A 27,567-nucleotide genomic window follows, 5' to 3' on the forward strand; every position below is an offset into this window, starting at 1 on the left:
TGATACTCATATGAGCTTTGATGATTTATTTGAGCATTTTAAAAGTATTTCGTATGAAGATCGCCCTTCTATGGATGTTGATCTCGACGTATCTGATCACATACTTAATCAGCAAATCACACTGGAGGAGGTTGATAGAGCATTTACAATGCTAAAAAGAAAATATAGCTGCCAAGCAGCGATGACGGGTTTTCTGCAAAGCCATTCAGAAAGATGGGAATTGTAGTAAATTGAAATATTGATACATAGAATAAAATGCATTGACAGATTCGCACCTAATATGCTACCACTGTGTAAACGTCAAATATGATTCAGCTTTGAAACCGAACATACGCGGACGTACAATCAACAAATATTAATTTATTTGACCAGGCATTTATTTTGGCATTCAAACATCATGATACTGTATTATCACCATGCTTAAAAATGGATCTGTCCTATTAAGAACTCATCTTAAGCACCTGCTGAGTCGATAGATTGAGTGAATTTACAGATAAGAACGTATTATGATTTAGAATAGATTGAAGAAGTTAATGTTTTTATTGAAATATTTGAATAAATACATGTACATATATTGTAGTGTAGATTCAATCAATAAATTATGAATTGATCTGGTCTGGGTTTCCGGCTGATGTTGATTTTGGCTTTTATGGATTACAAATTCTATAGTGATAAACAACTGATACCTGCAACATGTGTGTAAATCAAACCTATTCCACTAGTTGCGTGCGTTTCCTAATAAACGGGAGAGTCACTCTTGATCTGAGTTATTAGAAAAATAATGTTCATTTAGTTATAGAAATTCATTGCCTTTTTGGAAATTCTGTAATAATATTTGTTCTGTCCTAATTTTTATTACTGTATGAACCCATGATATGCTTTGTAAATGATGTAATAAAATAAATTTGAATTTTGAATTAAATTTGAACATGAGAATCAAGCATAACTTGTGTTTTTTCAACTTTTCTTTTGTTAAGAGTTCCAAATACAATCAAATCCAAATTGGCTAAAAAGTACATAGGAATAAATGAAATGAACCGTTAGTTACTGCAAACCTATTCCAGTGTTATGTCGATCGTGTTGAATCACTTTCCTTGAGTTGAAAGAATCAGATCTTCTATGGTGCAACATCGGTCGAAGAGAGATATCTTGGTGTTGACTGTCCTTGACCATCTAACAGGGTTCGTAGCGATCCTGGAAAGTGCTTAATAGTGCTTGAATCACAAAATGCGTTTTCAAGGCCTTGAAAATGCTTGAATTTTCAAAATTTCAGTAAAAATCATTGGAAGTCCTTGAATTTTTAATGTTGGCCAAATTTTGTCGCTTGGGAAGTGGTTTAAAATGCTCAACAATCTCACAATTTCAATACATAACGCCCTCTAGTGACCATATACAAAAACCAATGACCTTGAAACCCACCACAATCATAGAACATGTGAGCAGCTATGATTTTGTAATTGATTGTGATAACAAAATATGCCTCGTTACCAATTTAATATGGAAATACTAAGTTATTCTACTATTCAACGCCCCCTGGTGACCATATGCAAAACCCAATGACCTTAAAACTCACCACAATCGTAGTACATGTCATGAAATACAATTTGCAATTGATCATAGTAACAAAATATGCCTAGGTTCCAATCTAATAAGGAAATACTAAGCCATTCTACTATTCAACGCCCCCTGGTGACTATATGGAATAACTAATGTCCTTAAAAACTCACCACAATCATAGACGATGTCATGAACTACAACTTTGCAATGGATCATGGTAACAAACTATGCCTAGGTACCAATCTAATAAGGAAAAACTAAGCTTTTCTACTATTCAACGCCCCCTGGCGACTATATGGAATAACTAATGTCCTTAAAAACTCACCACAATCATAGACGATGTCATGAACTACAACTTTGCAATTGATCATGGTAACAAAATATGCCTTGGTACAAATATAATATAGCAGTACTAAGTTATTGTATTATTCAACGCCCCCTGATGGCCACATACAAAAACCAATGACCTTGAAACTCACCAAAATCATAGAACACGTTATGGGCTACAACTTTCCAATTGAATATAGCAACACAATATGCTTAGGTATCAATTTAATGTGGAAAAAATTTTTCCCACCTACGAATGAGTACTGATGACACTAAGATGGCCACCAATTGCGACATAATTGGCTGATCAAAAATACCTTTCCCAGGTATAAAACATCCCTCTCTAAAGAATACCCATCAGCAATTGCAATGAGAAATGGCAAACCAGTTGGAAGCTATAGGACCTAGAATTCTGGCCAAAATTGACATTTTTGGGCACTAAAAAGGTCATAGGACGGCCATCTTGAGTCAGATCGACCCAATTTTCTTATGCTGATGGGCCTTTGGTAGATTCAAATATAAACGAAAGATCAAGGTAATTGATCAAAGCGTCTTCAAAATTTCCCATGAAAACTTCGAAAATGTTTAAAAAGTGCTGATTTTGGCAAACAACAATGGCTGCCAGTCAGCCATCTTGAATCTGACAGGGCCAGTTTTTGGGCTGCCGATGTGTCTAGGGTAGATACATGTATAAACCAAATATCAAGACATTAACTTGAAGTGTCTTCAAAACTTCCCAAAATAACTGGATTCCGTCTATGGACGGACGGACGGACGAAAAGTGAACGTAATAGCCCGCTGGGACTAAAGTCCCAAGTGGACTGAAAAAGAATTGTCGCGGGCGACAAAACCAAACTAATGAATTGTCGCGGGTGATAAAACCAAAATATTGAATTGTCGCGGGCTACAAAACCAAAAAAAAAAATTGTCGCAGGCGACAAAAACAAAATATAAAACCAAAATAATGAATTGTCGCGGGCGTCAAAACCAAAAAGAAGAATTGTGGCGGGCGACAAAACCAAAATAATGAATTGTCGCTGGAGATAAAACCAAAGTAATGAATTGTCGTGGGTGATAAAACCAAAATATTGAATTGTCGCGGGCGACAAAACCAAACTAATGTCGCCAAACTTTGTCAAAAACCAAACTTTGTCGCGGGCGACAAAACCAAAAAAAGAATTGTCGGGGTGAAAAAACCAAAATAATGAATTGTCGCGGGCGACAAAACCAAAATGGTAAATTGTCCAGGCGACAAAACCAAAATGGTGAATTGTCCCGGGCGACAAAACCAAAATAATGAATTGTCACGGGCGATAAAACCAAAATAATGAATTGTCGCGGGCGACAAAACCAAAATATTGAATTGTCGCGGGCGACAAAACCAAAATATTGAATTGTCTCGGGCGACAAAACCAAAATATTGAATTGTCGCGGGCGACAAAACCAAACTAATGAATTGTCGCGGGCGACAAAACCAAAAAAAGAATTGTCAGGGTGACAAAACCAAAATAATGAATTGTCGCAGGCGATAAAACCAAAATAATGAATTGTCGCAGGCGACAAAACCAAAATGGTGAATTGTCGCGGGCGATAAAACCAAAATAATGAATTGTCGCGGGCGACAAAACCAAAATGGTGATTTGTCGCGGGCGACAAAACCAAAATAATGAATTGTCGTGGGCGATAAAACTGTAATAATGAATTGTCGCGGGCGATAAAACCAAAATAATGAATTGTCTCAGGCGACAAAACCAAAATAATGAATTATCGCGGGCGATAAAACCAAAATATTGAACTGTCGCAGGCGATAAAACCAAGTAGTCCAGTGATTTACCCATTGTGCCACAGAACGTAACTGCAAGGTGGATGAAATTTGATTTACAAATAGCCTAGCCTCACCTAACCCAAACTCTATTCTTTCACGCATGCGCTTTTGCAGATCATAGGAACTCACGTACGGCGTTTTTAGGGAACTCACGTACGGTTAACCTGGATATCACCATACAGTCACGTACAGGTAACAACTTCGTACTTAAAAAATGGTATTGGCTACTAGGAACTCACGTACGGCGTTAGTAGGGAACTCACGTACGGTTAACCTGTGGAGATCACCATACAGTCACGTACGAGTAACAACTACGTACTTAAAATGGTATTGGCTGCTATATAATAGGCCTCTAGACAAATAAATACCGGTACTGTGGTAGGCTTTTTTAGCTTCCACACTTCACAACCGAACCAACTGACCAACCAGTATATTTAGTCCCAGTACGCACCAACCGGCACACTGTTTGTCAACTGTGTGTACCGTAGTAGGCTATCGATAATCACCTGATACTTTGCTGTCGTTTGTTTTCTCTCTGAGACGAAGGTAATTCTAGTAGCCATCCGCGACTCAACGACCTTGATTTAAACTTGATCAATTCAAAATCTGTTTATTGACGCTTTTGGTAACATGAACTGATCAGCAATATACTTAAATGAAATAACCGGAATAACAGAAAATAAAAAATACTAAAGAGGTAACAAACAAATGCCTGTAAACCTGTCAGACACGCGAATGCCGGACTCGTAAACTCTTGTAAACTCGTAAACTCGGCCCCGCTGAGCAATAAATTCATAAAATTGACTTTGAAATTGATTGTGGAGAAGAGAGGGAATTATTCGATAGCTCTTCCTCGAAAAGAAGAGAGAAATGTCGGAAAGAAAACACAACATGGCTACTAATTGAACGGAGCCAAATTTCCGATGTTTACGGCTCGACAGTGCCTTTATAACGTGGATTTATCAAAATTCCCATGCAGTATCTGGAGATTGAAGTGAGCTGAAGGATATCATACGGATTGTATCTGCGATAGCGGTAAGGTAAGGAAGCCTTTACACTTTTAACAAAAACTGTGGAAAGGGGAAAAAAAAAATAAATATAGCTGCAAAGCAGCGATAACCGGTTTTCTGCACAGTCTTAGAATCCCGTTCAACGGTGGATTTCAACAAAGCATTTGATAAGGCTCAACATCAGCCACTACTAAACAGGCTATTAGGAAACAGTATCAATGATAGGTCGCCCAAATGGCTCAGCAGTTATCTCTGAACGGAAACTTGTAACCGAAGTCAACAGAACGCCTCATCTTGGAATGAGACGGTCTAACTAGTGGAGTCACGCAAGGTAGTATCCTAAGTCGTCTTCTGTTTAATGTCCTGACAAATGACATAGACAGTAATCCAAAATATACCAGACCGAGTAAATTTCCAAAACGACCTTAACACAGTGTTCGACCAAAAAACTTAATGTTCGGACAAAACCACGGGCGACAAAACCAAAATTATGAATTGTCGCGGGTGACAAAACCAAAATATTGAATTGTCACGGGCGACAAAACAAAAATAATGAATCGTCGCGGGCGATCAAACCAAAATAATGAATTGTCGCGGGCGATAAAACCACAATAATGAATTGTCGCGGACGTTAAAACCAAAATATTGAATTGTCGCGGGCGATAAAACCAAAATAATGTATTGTCGGGAACGACAAAAACAAAATATTGAATTGTTTCCTGCCACGAAACCAAAATAATGAATTGTTAATGAATGTTAAATAATGAATCGCGGGCGACAAAACCAAACTAGGGGTCCAGGGACACCATGCTCACTTGGGAAGTGGTTTAAAATGCTCAACAATCTAACAATTTCAATACATAACGCCCTCTAGTGACCATATACAAAAACCAATGACCTTGAAACCCACCACAATCATAGAACATGTGAGCAGCTATGATTTTGTAATTGATTGTGATAACAAAATATGCCTCGTTACCAATTTAATATGGAAATACTAAGTTATTCTACTATTCAACGCCCCCTGGTGACCATATGCAAAACCCAATGACCTTAAAACTCACCACAATCGTAGTACATGTCATGAAATACAATTTGCAATTGATCATAGTAACAAAATATGCCTAGGTTCCAATCAAATAAGGAAATACTAAGCCATTCTACTATTCAACGCCCCCTGGTGACTATATGGAATAACTAATGTCCTTAAAAACTCACCACAATCATAGACGATGACATGAACTACAACTTTGCAATGGATCATGGTAACAAACTATGCCTAGGTACCAATCTAATAAGGAAAAACTACGCTTTTCTACTATTCAACGCCCCCTGGTGACTATATGGAATAACTAATGTCCTTAAAAACTCACCACAATCATAGACAATGTCATGAACTACAACTTTGCAATTGATCATGGTAACAAAATATGCCTTGGTACAAATATAATATAGCAATACTAAGTTATTGTATTATTCAACGCCCCCTGATGGCGACAAAACCAAAAAAAAAATTGTCGCAGGCGACAAAAACAAAATATAAAACCAAAATAATGGATTGTCAAAACCAAAAAGAAGAATTGTGGCGGGCGACAAAACCGAAATAATGAATTGTCGCTGGAGATAAAACCAAAGTAATGAATTGTCGTGGGCGATAAAACCAAAATGGTAAATTGTCCAGGCGACAAAACCAAAATGGTGAATTGTCGCGGGCGACAAAACCAAAAAAAGAATTGTCAGGGCGACAAAACCAAAATAATGAATTGTCGCAGGCGATAAAACCAAAATAATGAATTGTCGCGGGCGACAAAACCAAAATGGTGATTTGTCGCGGGCGACAAAACCAAAATAATGAATTGTCGCGGGCGATAAAACTGTAATAATGAATTGTCGCGGGCGATAAAACCAAAATAATGTATTGTCTCAGGCGACAAAACCAAAACAATGAATTATCGCGGGCGATAAAACCAAAATATTGAACTGTCGCAGGCGATAAAACAAAAATATTGAATTGTCGCGGGTGACAAAACCAAAATATTGAATTGTCGCGGGCGACAAAACCAAAAAAAGAATTGTCAGGGCGACAAAACCAAAATAATGAATTGTCGCAGGCGATAAAACCAAAATAATGAATTGTCGCAGGCGACAAAACCAAAATGGTGAATTGTCGCGGGCGACAAAACCAAAATGGTGAATTGTCGCGGGCGACAAAACCAAAATGGTGATTTGTCGCGGGCGACAAAACCAAAAAAATGAATTGTCGCGGGCGACAAAACCAAAAAAATGAATTGTCGCGGGCGACAAAACCAAAATGGTGATTTGTCGCGGGCGACAAAACCAAAATAATGAATTGTCGCGGGTGATAAAACTGTAATAATGAATTGTCGCGGGCGATAAAACCAAAATAATGAATTGTCTCAGGCGACAAAACCAAAACAATGAATTATCGCGGGCGATAAAACCAAAATATTGAACTGTCGCAGGCGATAAAACAAAAATATTGAATTGTCGCGGGTGACAAAACCAAAATATTGAATTGTCGCGGGCGACAAAACCAAAAAAAGAATTGTCAGGGCGACAAAACCAAAATAATGAATTGTCGCAGGCGATAAAACCAAAATAATGAATTGTCGCAGGCGACAAAACCAAAATGGTGAATTGTCGCGGGCGACAAAACCAAAATGGTGAATTGTCGCGGGCGACAAAACCAAAATGGTGAATTGTCGCGGGCGACAAAACCAAAATGGTGATTTGTCGCGGGCGACAAAACCAAAAAAATGAATTGTCGCGGGCGACAAAACCAAAATGGTGATTTGTCGCGGGCGACAAAACCAAAATAATGAATTGTCGCGGGTGATAAAACTGTAATAATGAATTGTCGCGGGCGATAAAACCAAAATAATGAATTGTCTCAGGCGACAAAACCAAAACAATGAATTATCGCGGGCGATAAAACCAAAATATTGAACTGTCGCAGGCGATAAAACAAAAATATTGAATTGTCGCGGGTGACAAAACCAAAATATTGAATTGTCGCGGGCGACAAAACCAAAAAAAGAATTGTCAGGGCGACAAAACCAAAATAATGAATTGTCGCAGGCGATAAAACCAAAATAATGAATTGTCGCAGGCGACAAAACCAAAATGGTGAATTGTCGCGGGCGACAAAACCAAAATGGTGAATTGTCGTGGGCGACAAAACCAAAATGGTGATTTGTCGCGGGCGACAAAACCAAAAAAATGAATTGTCGCGGGCGACAAAACCAAAATGGTGATTTGTCGCGGGCGACAAAACCAAAATAATGAATTGTCGCGGGTGATAAAACTGTAATAATGAATTGTCGCGGGCGATAAAACCAAAATAATGAATTGTCTCAGGCGACAAAACCAAAGCAATGAATTATCGCGGGCAATAAAACCAAAATATTGAACTGTCGCAGGCGATAAAACCAAAATATTGAATTGTCGCGGGCGACAAAACCAAAATATTGAATTGTCTCGGGCGACAAAACCAAACTAATGAATTGTTGCAAGCGATAAAACCAAAATAATGAATGGTTGCAAGCGATAAAACCAAAATAATGAATTGTCGCGGGCGATAAAACCAAAATAATGAATTGTCGCGTGTGACAAAACCAAAATAATGAATTGTCGCGGGCGACAAAATCAAAATCATTGTTTTCTCGCGTTATTTTAGTTTTGTCATTTTGTCGTAATGTCGCCCTCATTTGCATATTCGTGTTTTTTTATCTCATCAGCCACCATACTAAAGCCTTAAGGTCGCGTAAAACTCGATAAACACTTCAAGCGACACAGCGAACGGTCTCCTTTCCCCCACAGCGAACGCTTACTCCGAATGTCAAGTGTGAGTCCAGCATACGGATAGGAGTGTGTTATATACTTGTATTTAGTAAATACCTTGTGGATTTGACAATGATCGGTATGTACCGTAGGAAATATAGAGTATTGATGGTATTGATATAGAGGTTGAAGCCCACGGCCGAATAAAGTAATATATTTTTTTTATTTTGATACCTCGTCGACATAACAGCTTTTCTCCGCTATATCTCTTCGGTGTGTTTAGTTTAGGCCTACGACTCCCCGGTACACTTATGATTTATCTTAGTAAATACACGGTTAATTTGGTAAAGAAAAATACGTATTGCTAAACTATCTGCTTGACGCCCGCAGCCAAATCACTGGTAGTTATAAATTAATTTGCACTCGATTTGATTCTCATGATGAGGAGAAACTCGCAGCTGATCCCCGGAACGACGATGAAGTGACACACGTCGATTTGTCGATGTTTACGGCTCGACAGTGCTTTTAAAATCTAAAGTAGTAAATTTCCTGTGTATCGGTAATATGATTTGATGAGGAAATTGGGCTATTGTAAAAATTAGTTTTTAAAAACCGCGACAGAATGTGCAATCTTTGGGTAATAAATTTGTTAATTTATGCTTGAATTGATAATCGACGTGACAAGAAACGTGCGGTAGATTTCGGAAAGAGGACTTAGAAAAACATGTCAGCTCTTTGAATGGGGCTCAATTTTCGATGTTTACAGCCCGACAGTGCTTTTGTAACGTTGATTCTTCAAAATTCGCACGGAGTATTTGTGGATTGAAGTGAGCTGAATGATATCAGACGGATTGTATCGGCAACAGCGGTAATGTAAAAAAGCCTTTGACAAAAAAAGTGTGGAAAAAAATAATAATAATAATAATAATAATAATAATAAGAAACACGCGAATCTCAATAGGGTTTTCTGTGATGTAACAGAAAACCCTAATAATCACGCAAATTTCAATAGGGTTTTCTGTGAAGAAACAGAAAACCCTAATAAATCTGCAGGAACAGGTGGTATGAAACACGAGGTATTTATCGCTGTTGGCAATGCAATTGTTACTCAACTCACTATTTTTTCAAATATTATATTAGATAGTGGATGCTATCCCCAATCATGGAGCACGGGCTACTTAGTTTTACTACACATGGGTGGTTCAAACAATTCAGCAATCAATTACAGGGGCATAACCATCCTGTCAGTATTCGCCAAACTCTTCTCAATAATTTTGAACACTAGATTAACATGGTGTGAGGCATACTCTGGCTTTAGGCCAACTTATAGTACAACAGACCATATATTTGAATTCGGTCATAAATCACCTAACAAGAACTGCAAACTATACGCGGCCTTCATTGATTTTTCGAAGGCGTTTGATTTGGTTGACCGCTCGCTATTACTACAACAACTCTCTGTGAGTGGGATCACGGTAAAATATTATGTATTATCAAGTCTTTGTATATGTCCACAAAATCAAGTGTAAGACACCAAAACCATTACTCTGATTATTTCATTTGGGGCACAGGGGTCAGACAGGGTAAATTTCTATCACCTTTACTTTTTATACTTTTAAGTCTCTTTATCAATGATATGGAAAGCTGTGTGAAGTTTCGAAAGTATGAAGGAATTGATATGGGAACTCTGAAGCTATTATTATTATATTATATGCTGATGACACGGTAGTGCTGACAGATTCTCTTGACTCGTGGCGCTCGATAATGTTTATATCTACTGTGAAACAAAACATATTAAGATAAATTATGATTAAACAAAAATAGTGATATTTAGGAAATTATTCGTCCCCTAGGGGCTGCCCTGTGGGTGGAGTTTCTATTTCTTCAAATCGCTAGTAGTTCTACAGTTTTAATCAGATCAATTCCAAATTTGGTATGAATGTTTCATGGACCAAGGCCTATGAAGTTATAGAGCCATTTTTTGGATTCGTCCCCCAGGGGGCACCTGGGGGAGTTTCTATTTATTCAAATTGCTACTAGTCCTACAGTTTTAACCAGATCAATTCCAAATTTAGTATGAATGTTCTATGGACCAAGGCCTATAAAGTACTCGAGCCATTTTTTTATTCATCCACCAGGGGGCGCCCCTGGAGATGGAGATTCTATTTCTTCAAAATTGCTATTAGTCCTACAGTTTTAACCAGATCAAGTCCAAATTTGGTATGAATGTTCTATGGACCAATACCTACAAAGTACAAAGCCCTTTTTGGATATGGCCACAAGGGGGCACCCCCTAGGTATGCAGCTTCCGTTTCTTCGAATCACACAGCAGAGCTATATAAGCCGATAGGCGCCTTGTTGAAGTTTTCGAGGAAAATTTTGAAGACGCTTTTATCTATTACTTGATCTTTTAGATATATTTGTACCTCCCAAGGGTCCATCAATATGAGAAAAATTTGGTCGATCGGACTCAAGATCCCCGTCATGTGACCATTTTTGTGCCCTAAAATGTCAATTTTGGCCTGAATTCCGAGTCCTAATGGTTTGCAATTTTTCATCGCAATTAGTGATGAGTATTCTTTGAAAAGAGATCTTTTATACCTGAGACAGGTATTTTTAGGCCAGCTGTAGGCTGAGCCTATTACTATAGAAATGGAGCAAATTTAAATGACATGGTTTCCAAAGCAAAGGCTCTTTGAATGTGCAACTCAGCATATATTCATACAGATTATTAATGCATTAACCATTCTCCAAACTCTACGTAGCTAAATTTTGAAAGAGGGCCTCGTTAAAATTTATATGAGCTTTTTTCACGAATATCCGATCGCAAAAATATTTGTTTTGAAAAGCCAATCAGAAAGCAAAGACTCCTCTATGATTGGCTTAGCCGCAGAAATCAGCAGGTGTTCACATGAACCCGCGGTATCGTCTACGGTTTTACTTCCGGGTTTTATTTTAAGATCTAGAATTGTATTTCAAGATCGATTTCTGTGAAAGCTTTTAGTTGATTTGGTTTTTGGGAGGAATATTTTTATTAGCACTACAGAAAATATCATTGACCATTGTGCAAAGTCCAGGAAAAATTGCTTTTCTCAAATCGGATAGATGACCTTGATATGCTAATTAGCCATGTGCTCAAACTACAAATTCAATCAAATTTTATTCTGTAAAAAATATCCAAAAATCCAATTCAATTTTACTTTATTGAACAAATAAAAAACATCAAATCCAATTGAATTTTGTTTTATTGAGCAAATTTCAGAAAATTCTACTCCGCATTAAAATCAATAAGACCAAGGGAAAAGATTTATCTGAGGTATTTGTTCCTGCCAGATCCAGTCGCTGTCTGTGCTACTTTTGTATTCTACGATTGTATTGTGTAAATTATTAAATGAGTTGACTCTGAGCTGGGAGTGTATTTTGACAAATTTAACCCACAGAATGCATCATCATTTGCCATTTTATGAAAAGCTGACAGGCTGGCCATAGTGCCCCTTGGGGCTCTTGTTGATCAGCCAATTATGACGCAATTGGCGGCCATCTTGGTATCATCAGTACTCATTCGTAGGTGGAAAAAAGTACTTCCACATTATATTGATACCTAAGCATATTTTCTTACCACAATTAATTGGAAAGTTGTAGCTCATAACGTGTTCTATGATTGTAGTGAGTTTCAAGGTCATTGGTTTTTGTTTATGGTCACCAGGGGGCATTGAACAATGCAATAACTTAGTATTTCTATATTATTTTTGTACCTATTCATATTTTGTTACCACAATCAATTGAAAAGTTATAGCTCATGACATGTTCAATGATAAAAAGTAGAATAGCTTAGTATTTCCTTATTATATTGGTACCTAGACATATTTTGTTACCATGATCAATTGCAAAGTTGTAGCTCATAACAGTTGTAGCTCATGTTCTATGAATCAAGTGAGTTTCGCGGTCATTGGGCTTTGCATATGGTCACCAGGGACGTTGAATAACTAGAATAACTTAGTATTTCCCTATTATGTTGGTAACTAGGCATAGTTTGTTACCGCAATCAATTACAAAATCGTAGCTGATGTTCTATGATTGTGGTGAGTTTCAAGGTCATTGGTCTTGTAAATGGCCACCATGGGGTGTTGAACAATTCAATAACTTAGTATTTCCATATTATATTCGCACCTATGCATATTTTGTTATCAATTGGAAAGTTCTAGCTCATGACATGGTCTATAATTGTGGTCAGGTTCAAGGTAATTGGTTTTTGTATTTGGCCACCAGGGGGCGTTGAACAATACAATAACATAAGTATTCCCTTATTATATTGGCACCTAGGCATATTTTGTTTCCGTGATCAATTGAAAAGTTGTTGTTCATGACATGTTCTATGATTATGGTTAGTTTGCAAAGTCATTGGGCTTTGCATATGGTCACCAGGGGGGGGGCGTTGTATAGTAGAATAACTTAGAATTTCCATATTATAGTGGAAACTTGGCATATTTTGTTAGCACAATCGTTTTAAAATCGTAGCTGCTGACATGTTCTACAATTGTGGTGAGTTTCAAGGGTATTGGGTGGGGGGATGATGAATATTGAAATTGTTAGATTGTTGAGCATTTGAAACCACATCCAAGTGGGCATGGTGTCCCTAGACCCCTAGTTTTATTAGTATTGATTCCCAGGCATATTTTATTACCACAATGAATTGCTCAATTGTAGTTTGTGACATGTTCTATGATTGTAGTGAGTTCCAAGGTCATTAATAGTTTGTATATAGTCACCAGGGGCGGTTGAATTACAGAATAGCTTAATATTTTCATATTTCATAGGTGCATATTTTGATATCACGATCGATTGCAAAATTGTAGCTCATGACATGTAGTTGAATGACTTTGGTAGTATTTTCATATTTGGTAGAATGGTGGAATGATTGACCAGTGACTTGAGTTACTCCTTTTTCAATATCAATTCGAGGATTTTGAACTACATCTTACTGTCCCCTTAACTCAATTATTCCATTTCGCTTAGTTATTTAGTTTCATAACATAGTTTTCCTCTCTTTTTAGATAAACTTGGAATGACATATCACAAACTATTGTGTATTTGAATTAAACTGATTAACAGACCAATGCATCATCATGAGGGCCAACTACAGATGAATGCCCAGGATACATCTGTGGATTGCAGCAAAGATAATGAACCAATGCGACAGTCAATGATCAAAATGGAAATGACACATTGCAAGAACCGTCGAACGAATTCTGCAGCTAACGTTCAAACTATTGAGCCCGATAATATTTCAGGGAGTAATTCACAATCATGGGCTGATTTTCGTGCATCCATTCAACCATTGGATAAAAATTTTGAAGCCCGATATGCTATGACTCGTGGAAGGACTCCAATTAAAGCATCTATTCAAAGTAAAGTCTATAACTTCTTGGAACGTCCAACTGGATGGAAATGCTTCATATACCATTTTACTGTGTACGTATGTTTTACTGTGAGCATGGCAACATTTAGTATTTTCATATTTCATAGGTGCATATTTTTCACAATCGATTGCAAAATTTAGCTCATGACATATAGTTGAATGACTTCGGTAGTATTTTCATATTTCGTTATTTTTAAGCACACTCAAATGCAATTTCAGTAGCCTGTAATTTCACTACTAGTGGGTGAATTGAGCCGATTAACCAAAAATATATTTCGTAATTTGTTTTTCTTTATGTTGCGCAAAGTTAAAAGTCGTTGGTTTCATATTTTTTGAGAAATTTACCAAAAAGGATGAAAAATTCGATTTATTTGAGCACGTTTTTAGCCCACTTGGGACTTTAGTCCCAGCGGGCTATTGCATTCACTTTTCGTCCGTCCTCCTTCCGTAGATGGAATCAAGTTATTTTGGGAAGTTTTGAAGAAATTTGCTCTGGGACAAAACTTGTTTGTGGGAAGCGTACGAGGAGTGGATCCAAAAACAAATGGACGAGTTCGATGTTTCCGACTCTTGCAGAAATTCCTGGCTTAGGTATAGACAAGGGTGGAATTCAACGTTAATTCGTTAGACTGGGACGTGGAGCCACAAGAAGACGCCATAGGCGAGCTCATTCCCATGGAATACCTGGGAGAAAAAGACGGCATCATCGACTCGCTGCTTGGTAAATTCGGCGGTAACTAAGACGACATGGAGCGAGTCTTGATGCGCCTGCAACTCCGAAAACAAGACGATAACTGGTTCTTTCATACGGAACTGAACGGCGGTCTAGTATTGGCGCATAGCACCATCGCGAAAGCGAAAGGTGGAGCTGAGTTTTTCCATGCTCTGGCCCAGGCCGACCGGCGAGGACGGAACACGTCCCCCTTGGAACCTTCTATCGCGGATTGTTTGTTGGTGGATAACGAGTTGAGTTTGCAGCAGGAAATAGAGCACATCACCAATGACGACAGGGCTCCGCTGAGACTCGAGAACTGACGCAAACTCCGCGGGGTAGCTACTACTTGTCTAAGTCCAGCAAAATTAAGTCAGCAGCTGTAAACGTGGAATGGGCCCAACGAGAACTAGAAACGGCTCAGAAAGAGCGCGATGACGCAGTGTCGGAACAGGACATCCGATACTGGGACGACGAAGTAGAAAGGTTTGAAGCCAAGGAAGCAATATACAAGCGTACTTACAAGGCTTTACGACAGGGTGAGACTTCTCAGATCAAGAGGTTGAAAAGGCTTCTGAAGAATGAAAATAATCAGCCCCTCGGTGTAAAGATCCAGGAGTTGTTCAAACAGGAAGGGATCATGTTGGTGAGCGTTGTCATGGTAGTCGTTTTGACGATCACGAATATCGGGCTCGCAATCGCAAACGGGCTCAAAAGCGTAGTTACACCCAGTCCGCCGGTTGGACCGGGAAAGGAACCCAAGTCCAGGATTCGAGAAGCTCTGAAAAAGTTAGTGGCTTTTCTTAACTTGGTCGCAGGGAAAGGAGCTGCCGTGTTGCTGGGTGTGATCAGAACGGTGGTTAGCTTCTTGTTGAGGAAAGCTGGAGAAATAGTCGGATTTGTGGCCGAGCACTTGGTGCTGTTGTTTATCGCTGCAATCGGTCTGGCTTTCCAAGTCCTGACCAAGAAATTCTTGTGTTAGATATAGGAAGGATGTTAGTCATCCACTGTTACGGCAAGGATCCGACCGTGCGTCTGAAAACGCATCTCGACATGGGTGAGTTAAAAACTGTGACCTTAGCATGGGCTGTCATTCCTCTGGCTTGCTTCAACGTTTCCGACAAGTTGTACAACCACAGGTTTCGCTATATGACCAGATTTTACTGTCATTAGAATAGAGATGAACTTGTACAGGGGATCAGGGAATTTGTCGCCCATTGGTATTTTTTTGGATCGACAATAGAACGGTCTACACCTCGTCCAACAAGACAGGTTTGCATATTAAAATCACTGAAAACGCAGTCAAACGCAAAACCCATGATAACAGTTTGGGCCGATGAAAAGGGACCCCTAGGTGAGGGCTCTTAAGAGTTCTCGTATGGATGATAAAGATGGGCCTCTCCAGGGGCGACTTGACAACCAATAGGACAGTGGTGTTGACCGTCAACAGGGTGGATAAGGGAGAAATCACGAAGGAAACCCAAAGGTAGAGGAGTCTTCCAAGCCGCGGTCTAGACGTTCTCTCCACCAGTCGAATTGGCCGAGGGCGAGGTCATCAATAACAAGTGGTCGAGATCGCCCGCTCCTCGAGCAAAAGCTACGATAGCTACACTCCTCATCGAACTGGACATTTTCCCGCGTAGTATATAGCATGGATAGCGACACTAAACTTTACCCAATGGTTACAACTGAGCCGAGTGCTCCAACCGAAGATGTGTCGAGCTTCCGACTGCAGATGTTTTGCGAAGTCCAGATAATGTTAGAGGCAGAGGGGCAGTCCCGCGCTGCAATCTACAAGAAGTATAAAATGGCGGTTAACACCATAGATGGATTTGACGCGTCTTTCGTCACGGGTATGGGAGCTGCTGGCGTGCTTACAAACATAATTACGATCCCCGTTGCAACCGTTCTAGGCATCTTAGGTGTGTCTGGGAAGATAGACGATGGGCAGCTTCTGACCAAGGCTAAAAAGCACGATGAAATTTGAGTGTTAGCCTTTTCCAAACTGAACACCATGTCCGATCTTATATCGAGGGCTTTGAGTGATGGAGTTGCAGTGTTCTCGCTGGTTCGAAATTAAAGCATGGTGGCACTAGCGCCGAAGGCGCGAGCCCATTTCAGGAACGGGGGGGGGGGGTGCGGGGGCACTCTACCCGAAAAATTTTATATTGATAGGTGCTTAGATATGTTTTCCCAGCATTTGGGGGCCATAATTAACTAGTTTGAATTCGGTAATTTTCATGAAGCAGCGATCTTCTATATTGGTAGGCTTATGTGCATTAAATAGTTCCATGTTCTCATATCTGTTAATATAATTTAATTTTATCATTAACAGCTTAGAGGAAGCATTCATTAATTTCGATTTGCAAAATATTTTGGTGACTTTGATGTCAATGACTTTGATGAGGTATGATGGCAACATTTTTTGTCTCGATAGAAGACTAAGAAAAATTGATGCGCTGGCCCGTGTATTCAGCGCGCGCTAAGCGCAGCGGTGTGACCTTTATTGGCACTGATTTCTTTTATATTCAACGCATGGGGAAATCCCTGGATATATAAAGGGCCCTACCACGGTAGTTCAGTATGCACTCCACTCAGTGAAACTATACAATTATTGACGTATATAGGCTTTACTATGTAACTATGAGAATGTGTTTATACAATTATTGATGCACCAGTAATAAAATTGAGCGTGTGAACCTGACAGTCTTAGAAAGTCAGTGAATAAACTCCCGATCATTTTTTAAGCATGGCGGAATTTTTTTAAGTATGGCGTATCTTTTATTTGCGCGGTAAAGTGCCGTAGCATGGCGACCTCCTTGCTAAAACCCCCTAGATTTATCTGAGATATTTGTTCCTGCCAGCTCTATTCACTGCCTGTGCTACTTATGAAGGCACGATCGAATTGTGCTGGGAGTGTATTTGGACAAATTTAACCCACAGAATGCATCATTTGCCATTTTATGAAAACCTGATAGGCTGGCCATAGTGCCCCTTGGGGCTCTTGTTTCACTTCAAGTGTATGTTCCCGACAGCTGATACAGATTACACATCAGGATTTACATATTAATTACTGGCCAACGGGACCATGCATTTGTCTATGCAATCAGTGAAAATGCGGATTATGGAGGGCGAATTAGACTCAGAATTTTATAGGGAATAACGTTACTGTAAAACGGAAATTTTTTTATACGGAATAAGCACTTATATGGTTTAACTGGATACGGATTAACTGATGTTGACTGTATACTTGAAATACTAATCTGCCCACTAAGAAATTTTTGGCAGACAACAAGGCATCAAACTTTTCGATATATCTAAAGGTGCTGTCACAGTCGAACTTATTAGTTTGTGCCTTGAATAAATGACTTCAGGTGCTTGGGAAAATGGGAAGCATGATATTTATGTCGGCCATGATTAATTTCAATAACTGTTGGTCTTACTCTTTTAATATTGTCATTGCAGCTTCATGATGGTGCTAATTTGCCTCATATTCAGTGTTTTATCAACGATTGACCAATATTCCTCCTTCGCCAATGAAACCTTATTCTGGATGGTATGTAGTTCCGTAATTGTGCTTAGTGTTTGATTAATGTGCAATGAACAGCAAGCAATTTAGTTAATTACTGCTCGTTACGAACAAAACAATTTATGAACAATATACAGTAGACTCCGCTTAAAATACATTATCATTTGAAAATGGAATTATTAAATTCATGGAATCAATTGTAAAGCTGAAAAAAGAAAAACGGTCATGCTTCGATCAAGGGAATGATAGAGAAATTGTTACCCAGCAGTGCGGGATTACATTAAGCGTGTGATTCAGCTGTTAGCACTGATCGAGGCTACAATATTGTAGCCTAGGTCGGTTCACTGCATGATCTTTGCTTGCGATTACTGGCCCAACTTCAGTCGGCTGTTTTTACAGTCTTTGAAGTACTGGCCAATTGGATGTTACCATAAACAGTATTTTGAAGATGTAGTGATGGAGAGAATTTTTTTATTTCGTCATGAGAAGGTCCTAATGTTCACTCTTCTGCAGGGTCTCGAAAACTGCAATTATCTTTAAATTCTAAATTTCTGTTGAAAAGCGGCGTTTCCAATTCCTAAAATGTTAGAATTGTTATTTCGAATATCATCTATAAAAACGAACTACCCCGAATTTTCAGACGTGCGGCAACTTTGTTTTTCATTTCACTGTCATGGCGCAATAATGATATTTTTTTAAATGCATTTTCTATACAACCGAAAACTAGGGATTCACACGGTTAGAATGTTAACTAAATTTCGTCCGAGCAAATCTATACTATAAGAAACTAACGGCGATACTTCACGGGTTGGTGTGGTCTGTGCTGTATGAACGGGTTTTTGTTATCAAATCTAAGATACTGGCCGTATACCGTATTTTCCGGCCAATAAGCCGAGGGCAGTTTTTTAGCCTAAAATACATGGATTTCATAAAGCTTCGCCCAATAAGCCGTAGCCCTTCATCAGAGATTTTAATTCACTGATTTGTCAATTAGTTCGTCTTAATTGACGATTTAAGAGGCTGACAGTAGCGCCCGCCGATGTGTGAGAGTGCTGTGTATACTATCATCGCCGAGTGACTGTGCTATATATAGACTCACTCAGCTGATTACTATACACACAGCCATACACGCAGTACGCGGCTCACTGCTGATTTGCATATATACTAATGTATGAACTGACACGTGGTAGTACGATGAACTCGCGCGTTATATAAATGTATACCATTGCCGCTGTGCGGTGATGGAACAATCAAAGTAAAAATAAAATAGTTCAAAATAGATTATAATTGGTAGTAAATAATGACCTCAAATAAATATCGACCACTTTTCTTGATTTTGACGATCATTGAGAGCATTAGAGTGGCATAGATCAGGAAGTGATTTTTTATGTCAGATCGTATCCGCCCAATAAGCCGATCACGATATTTTGGGTAAAAATCTGAGGCTAGAAAATCGACTTATTGGCCGGAAAATACGGTATATGTTTTAGTATCAGATTTGTGCCGATACGTAAATTTTAGTTCTATTTTTGGATCATTACAGTTTAGGAGCTCTGTGTGACGTCACTGAGTGCGCTGATCAAAAATATTCTGCACACTGTGAGCATCACCTGTTGCTTGATTTAAAGTGCAGTGTGCTAATTGACTATACATAAACACGGGCTTGACCAAAATTTTCATCCTGCCAGGGGAATGTATAATCGCGCTGATATACCTATCTTGTGAGGTTGAAGTGTGTTTGAACTTCACCGATTTCATTTAAAATTCAGTTAAATACATTGATTAATAAAATCTTATTGACAGACATTTACCGCTATAGTGAAGTTATTTCTCACTGCGTTTCAAAAGCACACTTGGTGAATTCATCGTTCCTGGTCCATGATGGCGCAAAACAATGTAAATTGAGTCCAGTTGAGAGAATCTTCTCTTACTTTAGGGTGATTTAGCATTTAATAAATCAAGAAATAATTTACAATGGACTAATTTTCCGCTAGTAGCAAAACAACACACGTGTTATCTTAATCATTACGTCGTATTAAGTTTTACAAGTAGATATAGTCCTTCCACCTCAACTGCAAATTTCATTGTAACAACTAGTGGAAAGCCCGTGGAAACCACGGGTGATTTTTAAATGTAGAAATTCCTACTTATTAGTTCATTGCATACGAATTGAGTAGGAGCATTATAAAGTGGCCTAATATGTGGTGTGATCGTCCTCATAGAGACCATATGGGATCTCGGGACCGACTTGACCTGTGCCCGAGGATACTGGGGCCCCTAATCACAGCCTGAAAATTTCTTCCCATGGAGGCCCAAGGTAATAAAACTATAGATAGAAACAAATAGGCCTATTTAAAGTACCCATATGATCATTTCATAATGTCTGAATTGTACATAATACTGAAGATTTGAACCCACCTGAAACAGAACTATAGAATAGCAAACAAATATGTTAAGCACAGGTATGATCATTTCATAATGTATGAAAAGCCCGTGGAAACCACGGGTGATTTTTAAACGTACCAATTCCGACTTTTTTGTGAATTGAGGACAGTGCTTCAACTTGCCAAAAATAGCGGGGCGGTCCGCCTCGCCCCCGAAAATAGCCGCCAATGTGCCCTTCAGATGTGTCCCATGCTCGCCCTTGTGCCCACACTTGCCGTAGGTCCGACTGTCAGTAAGAATCCTGCAACGGCTATGAAATATCACGTATGATATCAATGATAGTAGCTAATGTGATCAGTGGTTATATATAAATGTACTGCAGCCAGTGTGCATCATGTGAAAAACGTGCCTCAGACGCGTGGCCTAGTTTTAGTTTCCAGGAAATTGGCTGCCTTCCAAACTACTGCCAATCATTCTAGCGACTGCCGTTGTAAAGCTGGTAGTGTAAATTCGATTGATATTTTCGTTTTGAACGAATCATGATGCTCTGGATCTTTTTATCTAGACTATTAGACAAATTTTATATACACAAGGTGAAAAACTTTGTTCGGTGAACTCACAGAGAGGCTCGCAGAGGCAATTAGTTTGAGTAGCCTAATAGCACGAGTCGAGTAAAATCCCACAATAAATGAATTAAATGATAAAATGTTTATTAAAACATATAAGAAATATTTCGGGTGGTTACTACCACCCTTCTTCAGTCTAAAATGACTTGCCAAATAGACACACAGTATTAATACCTGAAATATGAAATAAGACACGAATCGCTGCACATTACGTTATGGGGACTAGAGCACTGACATTACTTGAAAGAAGTTTATTATGGGGGCTGAAACCATTATTGAGGTTGACAGAATGATCAGAATGAGTAGTAATCAAAGCAGATTCAACTATATGTCGTTTAGTGCGACTACTGTTGGGAAAAATAATATTGGCTCCAGAAAAATCAAAATTGTGTCCGGTAACCAAAGAATGAGAGACTACCCCACTTTCTAATTTAACCCCATTGAATACATCTCGTTTATGTTCTTTAGTACGTTCCTTAATATTCCTACCAGTTTCCCCAATGTAAAAAAGGTTACAATCAGAACAGTTAATTCTATAAACTCCACAGTGGACATTAGGGTTCAGATTGTTATTGGAGCAAAAATTAGAAATTTTGTTATTATACTTGAAAATTAAATCAGTATTTAAATCAGTATTTAAAAGGGCAGGAGAGAAAAATACTTTTTAGCTTAACTTTTTACCTTCACAAAGCCAAACAAGAGGTCCATGGGCCTTGAAGCATTGGTAGATTATACTGTGGTATTAAGTGGTTATAATGTTTTACATCATCCCAATCAACATCATCATAGAAGATTTGCTGGCAGATGTAAAACATTATAACCACTTAATACCACAGTATAATCTACCAATGCTTCAAGGCCCATGGGCCTCTTGTTTGGCTTTGTGAAGGGCGTATTAAAGCTAAAAAGTATTTTTCTCTCCTGCTCAACCCCGTAATCCTATTGACTCGTCTAAACCAAAAAACAAAATTTTAGTTCCTTTTGTCCCTTGCCTTGACAAATTCAAACCGGCTCTTCGTCATTTAAATACTGATTTGATTTTCAAGTATAATAACAAAATTTCTAATTTTTGCTCCAATAACAATCTGAACCCTAATTTCCATTGTGGAGTTTATGGAACTGTTCTGATTGTAACCTTTTTTACATTGGGGAAACTGGTAGGAATATTAAGGAACGTATTAAAGAACATAAACGAAATGTATTCAATGGGGTTAAATCAGAAAGTGGGGTAGTCTCTCATTCTTTGGTTACCGGACACAATTTGGATTTTTCTGGAGCCAATATTATTTTTCCCAACAGTAGTCGCACTTAACGACATATAGTTGAATCTGCTTTGATTACTACTCATTCCGATCATTCTGTCAACCTCAATAATGGTTTCAGCCCCCATAATAAACTTCTTTCAAGTTATGTCATTGCTCTAGTCCCCATAATGTAATGTGCAGCGATTCGTGTCTTATTTCATATTTCATGTATTAATACTGTGTGTGTATTTGGCAAGTCATTTTAGACTGAAGAAGGGTGGTAGTAACCACCCGAAATATTTCTTATATGTTTTAATAAACATTTTATCATTTAATTCATTTATTGTGGGATTTTACTCGTATCGTTTTATCACGGATATTGTGATCTGCAATCGATTCATCATGCTACCCACGGATTTTCGATTTATTTTAAAATTCTTCATGTTGGTTTTTCCGCATCTGATACCAACTAAAATCGTAAATATGAAAAGACTGCCATCGCCGCACACATTTCTAAGGACCGGACGAAATTTCTCAAAAACTGCTTAGACGAGAAAGTGGTCCCTCGCTCTATGTCATTGATTTACCGTTTTAAATCGGATTTACCTTTTTCTAATGAAGCCAGTTGTCAGTTAAAACTCGCTATCCAACAATCCAAAGACGACACGAATCGTTTATTCTACAAATTACATAAGATTGAACGGGATTTATCTCACCAGTTACCTGATTTATATTTATGGAACAGACTTAGATCCAGTGTTAAAAACTTTTGCGATTTTCATGGAGGAGGAAATCTACCGAATTGGATTTTAAACTTCACAGACTAATCACCAACAGCCCATGGACTAAATATTGCAACCAGGATAATATGGTCAACCTATCGTCTAAAAAACTTTCAGACTCTCTCCTTCAAGTACTCGGACTTGGACTAAATTTCTCGTTACCACACGACAAGAAACACATCATTGATTTTATGGAATCACTTGAACAATCACGCTCTGGGAGTTTTGAATACAACTTCGTTTTTATGAACATTTCCCAGATTTTTGACAATTTGACTCGTGTGCACCGTGAATTCTTTCCCAAACGTTTTAACATCGCACTTTCAGAACTTAAATCCTTTAAAGAACTACGAATTTCTAAAGCTGACAAAGGTGGTAAAATAGTTATCCTTGATTCGACTGATTATATAAGTAAAATGAATGATATCATCAGGGTTCGTAGCGATCCTGGAAAGTGCTTAATAGTGCTTGAATCACAAAATGCGTTTTCAAGGCCTTGAAAATGCTTGAATTTTCAAAATTTCAGTAAAAATCATTGGAAGTCCTTGAATTTTTAATGTTGTCCAAATTTTGTCAATTAGTTTGTTGTATTGACTTCAATACGCCCGCGCACTGCCAACCACGTGTCAGAGTGCTGTGACTGTACTGTCAGCGTGCTATAGACTCGTATACACTGCTGACTTGTGTATAAATACAGTACAAATGTATTAGGCACGTGGCTCACTGCTGACAATGCGTATACAAATCTATTAGTAGACACGTGGCGGCACTACCGCTATCGCGCGCCGCGTATATACAAATGCCGTTGTGATGAAATAAACAAACAAAATACTTCAAAATAATTCTAAATAGATTATTGGTAGTAAATAATGACCTCAAATTAAAATAAAGACCGTTCTTGATTTTGACGATCTTTGGAGCATTAACTATCAAAAAGTGATTTTTTATGTCAGGGTATCCCGAGCTGATCATGATTAAGCGTTAAGCTGTTATCATTTAGACGTTTAAGCCGGTCATCGAAATTTGTTGGATTCAAAATTAGATAGGCCAGTATGGGAAAGTGCCATTTCTCTGACGCCTGGTTGGTGCATGAATCATACAAAAGTTGGATTCAACGCAGACCAATTTCAACAGAAGCTAGGTGCAAGATATGCGCCAAAACCATTGACATATCTTCGATGGGAGAAGCGGCTAAAGAGTCACGCGGTTTCAAGAAAACATCAAACTGGTGGGGCAGCAATATCTAAAACGACGAAGCTATCAGCTTTTTTTGAAAACAATAAAGATTGTAACAACAACAGGTAAGTTTATGAAAACTTCTCTCTTCTGTTGTGGTTAGGTCTAAACAATCGATCGGATATTTCTTATTAGCAATTACAGGCCATTGTGATCATAATATTCAATCCATTCCATTGGTTTATCACTACTTTTGAACGCAAAAAATATTCAAAATTTCTAGCAAGGTTTTTGTCGTTAAATCGCGCTCCTAAGGTTAACTTTGAATGAAGTGAGGCTGCTTCTTTTAGCTTTGGTGATTGAAATGAGCAAGAAATGCTTTTCAATTTTATACATTTCAGAGCTTCTTAGACAGCCTCAGAACCAGCTGCAGTCAGTGGGCATACCAGCCACAGTTTAGATAATTTTCTGAACAAAGAAAATGTACTGCGGGCTGAAATAGTTTGGGCGCTGAATGTTGTCTATAGACATTATTCCTTTCAGTCATGTGAACGTTCCCCTAGCGTTTTCAAGTACATGTTTCCGGATTCAGAAATTGCGGACAAATTTACCTTTAGCGAGAGAAAGGTGTCTTATCTGGTAAATTTCGGAATTTATCCGTATCTTAAGGACCTGATTAAGAACAAAAAAGGAGAAGGTCCCTACGTCTTGTTATTTGATGAATCGCTCAACAAAAGAACACAGTCAAAGCAGTTAGATGTTATGTTTCGTTCATGGGATGGAGGCAAAGTTAGGTCGCATTACTATGGATCAGCTTTCATTGGACATGCTACGGCAGCTGATATGTTAAATGTGTTCACGGCAGAGTTTGATTTGAATTATTCGGAACTGTATCAATTGTCCATGGACGGTCCGAGCGTAAATTGGTGTTTTTATGATAAACTCAGTAACTATTTAAAAGATGAGTATGGTGTTGATTCTGGGTTGTTAAACATAGGATCATGTGGATTGCATATTCTCAACAATGCATTCAAGTCTGGGTCAGAAACATCGAAATGGAATATTGAATCTCTCTTGACCAGCCTTTATATGTTATTTAAAGATGCTCCTGCAAGAAGGGAGGATTTCATGAAGCATTCAACGGTATTTCCAAAGAAATTCTGTCGTCACAGGTAAGTCAAAGATTTTATGTCTTCCCTCATCTTCAATCCAGAGCAGAAGTTTAACTCATTCATGAACTAACCTGTCAGATAAGGCAAGAAAATTTAATGCTGCATTATTGAAAGGCAGCTTATAACAATAGTGCCCAAGTGTTTATTTTAGTGTCAGTGCCTTCCACACCCACATTGATACCAGTATTAAAATAAGCTGCATTCTTTTAACACTAGTGTTGGTGAAATTAGTGCTGTTTCTGGAATCCATTAGATACAGTTATTCATGTGACCTTATTCAATGATTAATGTTTGATGCCATATTTTTTGTCAATACTTTTTACAGATGGTTAGAAAACGCCCCCGCCGCCGAACGTGCCATACAGATTTGGCCTGCTGTTCAACAGTATGTAGAATGGGTTGAGACTAAGTTGAAGAGAGCTTCACAACCAACATGTAATTCATATCAAGTTGTAAAAAATGCTGCATCACACTCCATGACCATTCCGCACCTTCAAGCATTTCTCTTCGTAGCAAAACAAATAACTCCATTCATGACAATGTATCAATCAGACAGCCCTATGTTGCCTTTTATGGCAGGAGATTTGTCCGATCTTGTTCGGAGACTTATGAAACGTATTATCAAATCCAGTGTTGTTGATGATGCAGACTCTATACTCAAGCTTCTTGAGATTGACCTGTCCAATACTGAGAGTCATGTCCGTCATTCCAGAATTGAGGTGGGCTTAAGTGCTGAAACAAAGCTGCGTGAATTGACTGCCACAAAACAAATATCTGAACGTCAAATTCTAGAATTCCGCAGTGAGTTTCGTTACTTTGTTATTGCTCTTCTGAAAAAATTACTACTGAAAGCACCCATAAAATATGGTATTGTAAGAAATATTCAGTGCCTTGATCCAGTGCGTTTAGCTAACAATTAGGATGTGTGTAAAAAAGAGTTTAAACGTATCCTTACAATATTAGTAACAAACAAGCGTGTGAAAGAACAGGACTGTGATGACATTCTAAGCAGCTTTGATGAGTTCTTTGTCTATGTTAATAAGAATAAGTCATCATTTAGTTCATTTGATAGGAAAAAAGACTATTTGGATCAGTTTCTTTTAATGCACATGGGAATAAACACTTCCCAATTCTCAAAATTGTGGAATGTTGTGAAAAACCTACTGCTTTTATCGCATGGTCAAGCCTCTGTTGAAAGAGGGTTTTCCATAAACCGGCAGGTGGAAAGGGATAATATGGCTGAAATGACCTACAGAGCTCAAAGGCTCATTTGTGATTATGTACTTAGTTTTGATGGTGATGTCACAAAAGTTCCGATTCCCCCTGAGCTGGTAACACATGCTGGATCAGCGCATAGTCGTTACAAAGACTTTCTCAAGGAGCAAGCTCCCACTCAGTTATCAGATAAAGATTTAAAGCGCAAGAGAGGAACTGAGAAATTGAATGAGCTTACTGCGAAAAAACAATGCCTGGAAACTGATATTAATAGTCTGAACGCCTCTGCTGATTCATTGGCTGATGAAAGTTTAAAATCTCGCAAACAAAGTGAAACTCATGAGCTCATTTTAAAATCTGTGACCATGAGAATTTCGGCTAAAGACAAATCACATGAGTTGGCCGACGTAATTTCAGCCATCGAAACTCAAATGGAGCAAATTAATCGATTGTAAATAGGTCGATGAGCTGTAATTTAATTTTGTATAATTTTGTTATTTTTGCTTTCGATAGTATGGCTTTTTGATGGCGAGGTCTACCTGTAGTTCCATTGAAAGGCCCACAGATTTCTTGTTTTAAAGTTATTAATTTCTGATACATGTAGTAAATCTTTCTTAAAATAAAGCTGAAAGATTCCAAAGTTATCAAGTGCTCTGCTACGCGTGGATGTTTCTTTATGATGATTTGCGTTTGTACTTCTTTTAAATTTCTGCAATAAAGGAATTTTCATTGCAATAAATTCGCCTTAAATACTAGTGTTTATATGGTATCTTTCAGAAAATAGTAC

The 27,567-nt window shown here is 38.4% G+C and overlaps 1 protein-coding gene across 3 annotated transcripts in view; it reads left to right on the forward strand.

Moving 5' to 3' along the window:
- Nucleotides 1-27,567, forward strand: part of LOC141915499 (potassium voltage-gated channel subfamily KQT member 1-like) — a 164,229-nt gene that overhangs the window by 19,469 nt on the left and 117,193 nt on the right. For 2 of the 3 annotated variants that reach the window (XM_074807063.1, XM_074807064.1), the window contains exons 2-3: nt 13,575-13,992; nt 18,117-18,207. In XM_074807063.1, the coding sequence (XP_074663164.1) occupies nt 13,637-13,992; nt 18,117-18,207 (447 nt within the window). In that variant the 5' untranslated portion in view covers nt 13,575-13,636. The remainder of the gene's footprint in view (nt 1-13,574; nt 13,993-18,116; nt 18,208-27,567) is intronic. The other variant, XM_074807065.1, reaches the window with a different exon arrangement.

This window comes from Tubulanus polymorphus, chromosome 1 (assembly GCF_964204645.1).
Source record: "Tubulanus polymorphus chromosome 1, tnTubPoly1.2, whole genome shotgun sequence".
In the NCBI taxonomy this organism is placed as follows: Eukaryota; Metazoa; Nemertea; class Palaeonemertea; order Tubulaniformes; family Tubulanidae; genus Tubulanus; species Tubulanus polymorphus.